The 11,421-nt window shown below is 35.1% G+C and overlaps 1 protein-coding gene across 3 annotated transcripts; it reads right to left on the bottom strand.

The window, feature by feature from the left end:
- Positions 1 to 416: 416 nt before the first annotated feature.
- Positions 417 to 9,673, bottom strand: LOC123922139 (E3 ubiquitin-protein ligase UPL4). 3 transcript variants are annotated; one of them, XM_045974892.1, is made up of 19 exons: positions 9,517 to 9,673; positions 9,149 to 9,296; positions 7,803 to 8,469; positions 7,583 to 7,693; positions 7,304 to 7,420; positions 7,045 to 7,203; positions 6,781 to 6,942; positions 5,395 to 5,547; positions 5,190 to 5,311; positions 4,000 to 5,107; positions 3,759 to 3,839; positions 2,427 to 3,641; positions 2,095 to 2,325; positions 1,899 to 2,003; positions 1,599 to 1,679; positions 1,414 to 1,482; positions 1,175 to 1,303; positions 984 to 1,067; positions 417 to 886 (listed from the first exon to the last, which is right to left on the bottom strand). In XM_045974892.1, the coding sequence occupies exons 3-19, from the start codon at positions 8,433 to 8,435 to the stop codon at positions 821 to 823; spliced, it is 4,626 nt and encodes a 1,541-aa protein (XP_045830848.1). In that variant the 5' UTR covers positions 8,436 to 8,469; positions 9,149 to 9,296; positions 9,517 to 9,673; the 3' UTR covers positions 417 to 820. The 3 variants fall into 3 exon arrangements, with proteins under 3 accessions (XP_045830848.1, XP_045830853.1, XP_045830840.1); XM_045974897.1 differs by having other exon boundaries at positions 9,420 to 9,614; XM_045974884.1 differs by having other exon boundaries at positions 9,424 to 9,614.
- Between the last annotated feature and the right edge of the window lie 1,748 nt (positions 9,674 to 11,421).

Genomic DNA, 11,421 nt, shown 5'->3' with positions numbered 1-11,421 from the left:
GAAGTAAAACATAAAGATGAAAGAAAAATGGTGAGAAATAGATTTGTTTAGTTGATTGTGTTTTTAAAATGAAATGTACAGGAGCTATTTATAGGTCAAACTAATCCCACTAGTCAAAACACCATGACCTACAAACTTTAGCCTTGACCTTGCCTCATTTATGCTATTCTCGCAGGTAGTATGTTTCTTTCTTGGGTGTATGTCACATGTGGCGGAGCCATACAATGTTGAAGGGGTTCAACTGAATCCCATGGACTTAAAAATCACATATATTCATATATTCAATAGTTGGCATCAAATTTTCCATTAAACTATATTTAGTTACCTACTACCTGCTTTATCAAGTTTTCAATACATGATTCATCGCAGGTGTTTATTTTGCAGTCACAATGCATAAATGAATGGAAGTAAACAAGTGGAATGAAATTTCACTGAAAATCATATCATAAATAGCAAAGCTAGCAGGCTAGTATTATGTTATCACTGCAAACGGCCGTTAATCATTAAGGTCCCTTCCATATACAAAATACTAGTACTGTACAAAAAATATTAAAGCATGACCACTTAAATAAATTGCCCTCCGTTTCTATACAGCGGACACAATCGAAAAAACAGCTAGTAACTATCGGCAGGTTATATACACCCCCCAACATTTGTAGTCAGTGAAGACAGGAGCTTTGTCCCCAAGAAAGTAACTTGTTTGATCAGCACTGCCAGCAACTGGTTAAATACTAGTACCCCTTATCTACATCACTATCAATTACCCTAATAATTACACCTTCAAAATCCAAATACTTATCCAGTCAACAAGAGAATGAAGTCATGAAAGGTGGAAAGATCCTTGACCCTCTGTTATGGCATACAAGAGCTTCTCTTTCATCTTCAACTGAAATTCAACAGTGTCAGAATATTTAGATTTCTTTTTTTAAAAAATATTTGTTGAAAGTGTTTAAAAGTTTGAAACAGAAAAATTGATACGGTACTTTTGACGAATAAGGAGGTAGCTTAAGGTAATTTGCACAAGTCATCACACTAGGTAGGTCTGTGTCTGCTTGGTTGCTACAATGCTGTTGAACACACAATATAAAAATGTTACAAAAAAATTTAACAAGAAAAAGGATATGTTAGTGTAAAAGCCATGGTGAAAAATAGTGTATCAATATAATTTGTAGACCTTTCGGACAACTGTTAACTTTGGATTGAGAGATGCCAATCCTCCTGGAGGAAGTCGGGGTGTACCAGTCACGAACTGGAGAAATGCTCGTCGCTGGCCATGGTCAAAGTCTCGGATAATTTCCAACAACTGAGTCCCCATGACAGAAATTCAGTCAAAAAAACTAATTCAGAACATAAGATCAAAAAAATATCTAAAATTAGATGTGTGTATATATATATATATATATATATGCTTACATTAACAATTGGAGGACTGCTGGCGGTGTAACCATGATCGAACTTAATGTGATCTGCAAGTTCATTGACCTGCTAACAAGACATTACTATGATTAAACCTTTTTTTTAAAACAAAAAGTTGTTTTTCATTCCGCTCACTCAAATAGGAAAAAGAAAATACAAATTGATTAGAATAAATTACATACAGCCCAAGAATCATTCTCTCCACAAAGTATACGCTCAAGTTCTTCTTCGTAGAAAATCTGAAGATGTTCAATGGAAAAAACCTACAAGTTTAAAAAAATAATGAGAATCCCAACGAAGATACACAAGACATTCATGGGCGCTCTAATAGACACAAATAAGAAATAACTTTGACAGTCAAGTCACAAAACCTAGTTCTGACAATATATTTATTGAACATCATTTTTGCATTGAAGCAGTCAATGCAATGATCCTAGGATTGTTAAAGTATTTCAACTATTATTAAAGACAAAGCAAATGACCTGGTTAAAGCCGGATTTAAAAGCTTCCACTTGTCTTGAAATTCCAGACTTCACGGTTGCATCCACAATAAGTGAAACATAATCCTCCAAGTTTCTCATATTTACCTACCAAAAAGGTTGAAAATATTAAGTTTATAATCTAACAACAAAAGGGTTAAAAAAAAATTGCAATGCAAAATATTAAGCAATATTTTACCATGGTGTGATCCGACCCTGAAGCAAGAACAATATCAGAATACCCAGGAAGAGTAAAATCAAGACAAAGATCCTCTATTCTGGAATCTCGAAAGCTTAGTCCCTGCTCCAACTCAGAATTCCCTTCAAAGACAGATTCCAAACAAAATTTCCTGTTAACTAGTGCTTGAAATTCATGCAGTACCCTACCAAGCTCAGGATCAAGTGACTGTATGTCGTAGAGACAAAGTTCCTAAAAAGACAGGTTATAAGCAAATAGAAATGATAAGTCAGTTATAGTGGCCCTCTCGTTATACATCTTACTACATGACGCAAGCTTTCCAAAATCAATACCTTTCCAAGAATAAGTTTATAGAAGGCTTTAGAAAAGTGGAGATCTAAGACCCTTCCATCTTGAAGTGCTTTAGCAACAACTTGACCTAAAAGGAAAAATCTATTTGTTACTTCAGAGAAGTGTATGCCACCAGATGTATCTTGCGTTGACAACCATGGACGGGGAAAGAGTCCATAAAAAGAATGGATTCCAGTTTCCTCAGCCTGCAAGTTTGTCTTTAAGGTATATGAAGAAGCATCCTCTCTCCACATGCCCGAACCAGACTTCTGTAACTCCTGACACACCAAGGTATAAAATTCCAAAGTTGGTCCAAGACCAGTGCCCACTTCTTCATCATATTCCACTTCAAGAACCACTTTATGACTGGCATGTAGTTTCATCATTTGTGCAGCAGACTCCAAGATTCGGTCACGGTAAACTAAAAACTTCTTTCGAGGCAATACACCGTGGCTCGGTCGCCTGTCACTTACTGTTTCAGAAGAAATGTGAGGTGGTATCCGTGGCTGACCAAATGCTGCCAGTTTGAAGTACTTGCATCTTGCTTCAAAACTGAATAGGAAAGGACAAGAAGCCATTAACTCATTACACCACAAAGGCATACTGCCAATGCAGACTGCCAAAGAATCCCTCATCTGTTGCTCCAGCTTCTCTGTCAACTTGCTGCTCACAAACTCATTTAGTTGAACAGTAGGAACTGTTAGTTTTAGGCTATCCAGATTATCAGCTTTACCTTCAGCAAAAGCACAAATTCTTTCGCGTGACATAAGATGAAATATAAATCTGTTCATGCCTTCCAAGCTTTTAAGAAGAAACAGAATGTCATAAGTTGGACTTGACTTCTCCAAATCAGAAACAAGTTCACAATAGAACATGTCTGATAAAAAAGGTGTCTGCTGATAAAATGCTAAAACTTTATCATGAGAGAAATCTTCAGATGAAGAATGACAATCCGAAGGCATTATGTCCTCAGATTTCACAGCTGTTCTATAGGTTAATGTATGCACATGACTCCATAATTTCGCACCAAAACCAGAATCATTTTGTTTTATTATTTGGTGAAGAATTGCCTGATATAGAGTCAATTTCTGATCTAGGGGTTGTTCTTCAAGGTAAAAAGTAAGTTTATCAGCAGATTTGTTGCTACGAGATGTTGGATGCTCTTTTTCTAGTTTTGAGTCTGGTTCTGCAATGAAATGCATTTCTTCATCTGCAATCTGTTAGAAAAGACAGTTTAAATATATGTGAAAGTGTAACATAACTAGACATACTTTGACACAAATAACATACAAGAATGTTCTGCATTATATCCTAATTAGGAACAAGATTAAAACCTGCATTCCAGAAGAATAGTCCCCAGCATTCACATTGACTGCTTGATCAGGTCTAGGCTTTGATGACTTTGACTCTTCTCCCTGAAAAATCAGTATAGTTGAATTTATTTATTTATTTTAAAAGAAAACACTAATTTATGAAACAACCACTCATTCCCCCCAAAACAAGATAAATTTACTAGGGGAAAACATAAATAGGCTGTCACTTCAATAAACCAGTGACAGTGGTCACAAATATTACCTGTGATTCACGGAGATCTGTCGACATGCCTGCAGGTGCCGAAATTGCTGGAATTTCTTCTAGGCAGGAACTTGTATTTGATGGCAATTGAAGCGGTGGACTTTCTGGCCTTTTCACGCTAACCTTTGGCCATAGATATCTTTCAATGGAGTGCAAAGAAGAAAATGGGTCGACGGTAAAAAAATCCTCAGTGCAGTCACTCAAGCAAGTTTCTTCCTCCCCCTTGACAAAACGGACTTTCAGGCAAGGATAAGGAATGCAACATCCATTAGGAACAGTAGCAAATGAATTTCTCATTTTTTGTACATTGCTCAGAATAATAGGGAAAGCTTCCAATGAAGTCAGTGCACCCAACAGATTCCTGATTAATACAGAAAGGGGTGTGTCGCCAGAGAGAGGCTGAAAAATACGTAAGCATACACTAGCAAAAGCCTCAAAACGTTTTTCTATGACAGCAGTGTGACCACAAACACCATGCACCCTGTTGTTTTTCCTCATATAATGGCCAAGAGATAAATAATTAACAAGTGCTTTGGCAACTCCACTCTCAATAAATTCAAAAGTAGAAACTTCTTCCTTGCCAATAAGCTTATCCATAATTTGATCCAGTACCCTATTGATCTTCTCTTCATACACAGCAAGAGCACTTACGTCAGTAGACATGCTCAACAAATCATTAGACAGTGCTCTTAGATTCTTCAAAATATCAGTCAATCCTTTCTCAGAATCATATAGTTCCGGTGCTAAGTATTTTGTTTTAATATGCTCTGCAAGATGATGAACAGAGTCTTTGTCAAGTTTGCAATTTCTGGCTTCTGATGATGTAGGAGATTGGGTAGTTGAAAATGTGTAACATAGACACTTGAGGACCTCCCTAGAAGCAGACCTTTGACCAGAGTCTAATGACAGCTGAATGCCACTAAATACTGGGTACACCGATTGTGATGATCTTTCAGGTGTTAAGAGTGCCTCAATGGCAAAAAAGACACCCTCCTTTATAAATAACTTTAAGAAAATATCAGAAAAATTTTGAAGGATTATCTCAGCAATCTGTAAGGCTAACATTAGCATATGATGATCCTTCCGAGTGAATACTCCAGCCAAAAAGCTGTCACATTAACCAGATAAATCAATACGTTAACAAAATATAAATAATATTGCAAGTCCGAGGATAAGAAAGCCTGCTTCACCTTGAAATACTGGCATTCTTCAGCAGCTCCACAAGCATGCCAGATTTGGTCAAACATACAAACTTGTACATGACAAATAGACATCCATGGCAAACATATAAACTTGCACCAGAATTAAACACCTGTGCAAAGATGAGATAGGTTAGGTATTTAATTGTAATAATCATGAAAGAGTATTGAGCTAACTACAAGAAAATCAACTAACCTGGATTAACATGGGAAACACATCCATCCCAAGCTTCTGCAGGAGATCTGGATGATTAGCTAGGAAGGATTCTTTGTCCAATGCTAGTTGATTATTCTGATCTTTTTCCAGGCCAGGGAGAAGTTCATTGAGCAATTTGAGTACTTCATATACCTAGTAAGTCGACAAAAAATAAGAAAACCTTTCACACTGTTCGGTACAAGAAATCTCAGAAATCACACAAACAAGAATCAATTAGAAGAAAAACCATCCACTGTTTCAGACTGACACTACTAGATAAATACTAAGAACAAAATTAACCAATTGTACGAAAATAGTAATTTTACCTCCAAAGGCTTTTGTTGCATAGGTAATAGAATATAGCTCAGCTCATACCATAATAGTTTTAAAAAAAATGAATAGAACATTTATACCATTCCTCTAAAGTACAGAAATAAATCATTTCAGCCTCATCAGAAATTTATGCAATTAAAACTGTCCACATATGAAACTGGCCAGTGATAAAAATGAGTCATTTAACCCACCAAATCGATAAGAATTAAAAATGTGCGATGCAGAGATATGGAATGCTGACAATCAAATACACTCTGTAGTTCATGTCATAAATTAAATTTAAAATAAAATTGAATATGATTTTGAAATAGAATAAAGCAAGTCATCACTTTATTCAGCAACAACTATAGTTCAATATGTCTTATTGCAGCCTTCTAGATACATTTTTCACTTAGCTTCCTAAAAAGCAGCGTGTCATGTTGGACCATAAAGACTTCCCAGTTTGATAGGCTGTTCCAGAAGACATTGATAGACATTCGTCTGTGTTTTTCAACTTTTGGCACATTGGTGGTGCAAGCAGGTGGGTCAGGGAGCATAGGTCGCACGGTGAAGGACCAAACCTCAGATATCCAATGCTAATCAAGCTACAAGCTCATTGGATTTGTGTTCTCTTTTTCCTAAATTACTTTCTTACAGCCATGTGACTAGGAAGTAGGAAGTCACATGTTTGAGTTGTGAAATCAAACACTTAAAAAAGTAAAGACTTCCTACAGCAGACTCAATGAATCAGGTCCCTCCTTAGACCCAGTTATGATGAGAGTTTTAAGGTACCAAGTTACTGTTAATGTGTAGAGGAATGACTCTTTTAGGGGCTAGTGGCAACATAGGGATATTGGCTTAGATTCTCGGAAATGAATATTTAATTGTGGTCCTGCATTATTAGTACAATTAATATGAAAATTTGCCAATTACTGAACTTGTGACACAGCTAAATGACGATGCCAATATATTCCACTTTTAAACAGGAAACTTGTCATACTCTAAAACTGCACACCGGTAGAAAGACAAAAACAGAGCCAAAGACAAAAACAGAGCCAAATCCAAGCCGCATACCCGATTACAGTGTCCACCAACAAGCTGTGAAGTTGATACACCATGTGAGAGGTCAAATGCAGATAATATTTCTCTTAATATGCTGCCTATATTTAGCTCATATAAAGTCCTGAAGGCTACAACTGATCCCGATGAAAGTTTAACAAGTAATCCTATCAATCCCTGTCAAGGAAAATAATAGATTCATAATTTTATAGCATAAGTTCATACATAATAAAATGGAGAACTGTAGGATACGAAAATAGCATATAAAAAATTGCTTACATTATAAATTAATTGGGATAGGGTCGCTCGGCCATTTACACTTAAGAGATGTGTGACCTGTTGAATCAATCCATGCTTACAAAGTTCATCCAACATTTCTGAGGAATGAGAAACTCGATCAACAATTTTGATTAAGCAGGTAGCAACGTTTTCGACAAGCTGTGGAAGTACATTTGCACTTCAGTATACAATACAAAGAAGAAATTCAAAACCGTTACAAATACAAAAAGTATAATATCTGAAGTCCATTCATCGGTACCTGCCGATCCTCATATAGAAGAAGATTGCATAATATGGGCACGGCCTCCATGAAAGGCGTGGGGCTTTCTGAGGGAAGCTTCTTGCATATGTTCACCACAGTAGAAAGAGCCACTCTCTGTGAGAGGAAAAAGAGAGAGATCAGTAAAATAAGAAAATTATTCTCTACTCCTCTAATGACTTAAATGGTAAAATATTTTTTATTTTAAATTTTTGGTTTTTTAACAAAAAATAAACTGCCAATACTTATGATGATGATGCCTTTGTATTAGATGCTTACCTGTATACTTGTTGAGAAGAAATCAATATAATTTAGAACAGCCATAATTGCCCCAGCCTGCAAGCAAGCAAGTGGTTGTTCTCGCGATATTTTCTCCAATGCTTGAAGGCACTGAAGAAATACAATATCCATAACTTATATTCCTTTCCTTCTATCAGAAAAACAACAAAAGAAAAGCAAAAAAAAAAACATATCTTGCAACCAAATAAGTACCAATTACCTGTTCAGCTACGTCTTGGTACTCCATAGTCAGCAACCTTTGACATAAAGCAGAAACAGCATCATGACGAACAAGAAAACCAGCTGATCGAGGATACAGATCACATATATAGGTGATAGCCCTTATAGAAAACAACATTATATCCGGGTTACTATCATGCTTTGCCAGCTTTACAAGTAGTGGTGATAACAAGTCTGAAGTCATGCTGGAGAGTGAACCCTCTGTGCAAAATGATAAGACTTCACAGAGCTCAGTAAGTACAGCCAACTGACCAGAAGGTTCAGTCTGTCCACTCAAGCTTGATATAATGTTTTTAAATTTTCCATGATCACTCGATAGTCTCCGTCTGTGATATTCGTGGAGACTGCTATGATACTGCTCCATTTCATCTGAATCACATGATCCATAAGCTGAATCCTTCTCTGGCTCACCCTCTGATCGACTTGAAGCCGAAGCAGACGAGGAAGTATCCATGTCATTATCATTGGGCTCCACTGTGGATTGTGTTGAATTTATATCGGTTTGAACCGATGCGGTTGAAGAACTAGGTCTAAAATCGAACGAACTGCACGCCCTCTTATCAGCAGGCAGTTCATCTACCATTTCTGGACGCTTTTGACCACGACTTCCCATTAATTGCTCCTACCCCCAATTTGGAAATTGAACCCTGGGCAGTACAAAAATCTAGTCAATTTACATTCATTATTATATAATATAATTCCTACCAAATAAGTCAGATTTCCGAGCCGGAAACAGATGCCGTTTCTGTTCCAGTTTAGGAAGAAAAATAAAAAGGAAAGTTCATAACTCCAATCTAGAACAACAACCAAACTAAACTATACCGTTAATCAAAGCTTTCCTTAATTATAAACAGCACAAGTAACCATTTTTCATGATTTTCAACATCGCCCAAAAAAATCTTAACACTCACCCAAAAAAAATTAACAGTGCTACGAGTGTGGTGATGATGCATTCTCATAACATCATAATAATAACATTACAAACCACTTTAACCCAACACAAGCAAAACCAGTCACATTAGGATCAAAAGACTAAACCTAAAGTCTCATGCTAAACAAATCAAACACAGGTTCCATCATTGACTTTAACAATATTGTGCATTAAACATATGTTAAACAAAAAATTACAAAAACGAAAAGAAAATGAACAAAGCAAGCATAATAATAATAATAATAAAAAAAAAAAAAAACAAAAACAAACAGAAACACACAATGAGAGAAAAAAGAACAGGATCAGTTAAGAACATAACAAACACAATCAAACGAAGTAGAAAACTCAAAAACAAAACAGAAACAAAACTTAAATGGTTATATCTGATAAAATACCTAGTTTTAGTTGTTAATTGGTGTTCGAGAAAGTCGAAGACCAAATTTTTGTATGAACAAAGTAAACGATTTATGATGATTTTAACAAAAACGCTTTTGTTCTTCCGTTCACTTTATCATCATGATGATCATCGCCAAATTGTTTGTTCTGCGAGATAGAAAAATAATAATAAGCGATTGAATTGATGTTTAATAATGAAAAGGAAAAACAATAATGAAAAAATTAATTAAGAAAAAGAGATTGAAGAAAATCAGAGGAGGTGATGGTTACAGACGGAAGAAAGCTTGAAAGATACAATAGAAAAGAAGAGGGTGGTGGTGATAGTGTAAATAGTATTTTATGTGGATGATTATTTTGGTTAATTTACCGATTATTAGTCTCGTTGATAATTCTATTATTATTTCTTGGGGGAACGATGTGGTGTTTATATGAGGTGTCAAGCTTGATGCAATGCCTCAATCAGTAGTAGTAATCCTTATTTTGTGATCGTGGATATAATTTATAGGTATAGTTGTTGTGACTTTGGATTAGGTTTTTGATAGGCTTAACAATGAAGCAATTGTTAAATAGCGGTAAATTATTTTTATTTGTTTTTATTTTTTACTATTTTTTTTTGGCTTAAATGCAGTTTTGATCCCTCTATTTTGAATTTTTTGAAGTTTTGGTCCCCCTATTTCAAAAACCAACTTTTTAGTCCCCTATTTTAGATTTTTTTTACTTTTGGTCCCCCACCCACTTCATTTTGAGTTAATTTTCATGATGTTGCAGATGACACATGAAAACTACAATTACACGTGACATTATTGTTTATTTTATTTCAATAAATCATTTTATTAAAATTTATTTTGATTAATAAAATATTAAATAAAAAAATAAATTAAAAGAGATTAATCCCAAAAATCCCTACTTTTCCCAAATTTCTTCATCTACGATCATCATCTCATCTCAAATCTAGATTTCTTCCTCATCTCATCTTCAAAATTAGGGAATGCTTTGTTGAGTTGGTTTCCCTTTGGGTCTGAAGTTTTATACTATGAGGAAAGTTATAGAAAAATAAACTTGGACGGTAAATAGGTAATTTTATTGATATTGGGAAACAATGAACAATTTCCTGATTGAAAAAACATGGAAAAATTTCTTGTTCACATTAGTGAGATTTTTGGTTACGAGGAGTTAAGTGGAAGAAACATAGAAAGGTTTTGGTGGGGTTGGTGATGAAGTTGAATAAATTTGGATTTTTTTTTTGTTGATAGACGAATAAATTTGGATTTGGAAAAGAGAGGATGAACACAACTATGATGGTGAAGAATTCTAGGAAAATTAGGGATTTTTGGGATTAATCTCTTTTAATTTATTTATTTAATATTTTATTAATCAAAATAATTTTTTTTACTGTAATCAAAATAATTTTTAATAATATGATTAATTGAAATAAAATAAATAATAATGTCACGTGTAATTGTAGTGTCCATGTGTCATCTGCCACATCATGAAAATTGCCTCAAAATGAAGTGGGGGACCAAAAGTACAAAAAATCTAAAATAGGGGGACTGAAAAGTTGGTTTTTGAAATAGGGGGACCAAAACTTCAAAAAATTCAAAATAGAGGGATCAAAACTGCATTTAAACCTTTTTTTTTAACAAATTATCACCCACCAATGGAGAATCTCACCGGCACAAAGTGTACCAGAGAGAATCTCAAAAACATATAACATGGAATCAAATACATTGAAAACAAAAAACTTAATTGATGTCCATAATATATAAACAAAAGGGCTCGACCACACATGTGAGAGTGTAAACCAAGATTGACATCAACAAAGCGAATGTAACTTAACTTTATCTAACATTTGGTGAATTGGAGTTTCCTTAGTCTTAAAAGATCTATTGTTTTTAGGGTTGTCAATTTGCATCTGGTGGAGCAGATCCCCGCGGGGATTGCCTTGTTCAAAGCTCCGAAAACAATAATTTTATCCCCGTGGAGATGGGGATTGAGGCAAAAATTCCCCCGCGAGCACTTCGGGGCATGGATCAGGGACGAAGCATCGGTCCCCGCAGATTCCCTGAATCCGTCCATATATACACTATATATTATTATTATTAATATTAACTAGACTCTTACCCGTGCAATGCACGGGTGTTATTTGTTGTTTATAATATAACGTCAACTAAAAAATTTAAATAATTGAAGGAGGAATGACCTATAGTTGAAACTTGAAATAAATAAAAAATCATGAACATACATTTTTTTAGGCAATGACATACATAGTTCA

This window comes from Trifolium pratense, linkage group LG1 (assembly GCF_020283565.1).
Source record: "Trifolium pratense cultivar HEN17-A07 linkage group LG1, ARS_RC_1.1, whole genome shotgun sequence".
Lineage (NCBI taxonomy): Eukaryota > Viridiplantae > Streptophyta > Magnoliopsida > Fabales > Fabaceae > Trifolium > Trifolium pratense.
This window is presented reverse-complemented; position numbering and strand designations above follow the sequence as displayed.

Bases quoted from the DNA above. Each gene is read 5' to 3' on its own strand.
- LOC123922139 (XM_045974892.1), bottom strand. From the start codon at position 8,435: ATGGGAAGTCGTGGTCAAAAGCGTCCAGAAATGGTAGATGAACTGCCT. The intron at 5,312-5,394 runs GTTAGTTGATTT...ATCTTTGCACAG, and splicing joins TGTTTCCCATGTTAATCCAG to GTGTTTAATTCTGGTGCAAG. The intron at 1,068-1,174 runs GTCTACAAATTA...TGTGTTCAACAG, and splicing joins AGTTAACAGTTGTCCGAAAG to CATTGTAGCAACCAAGCAGA.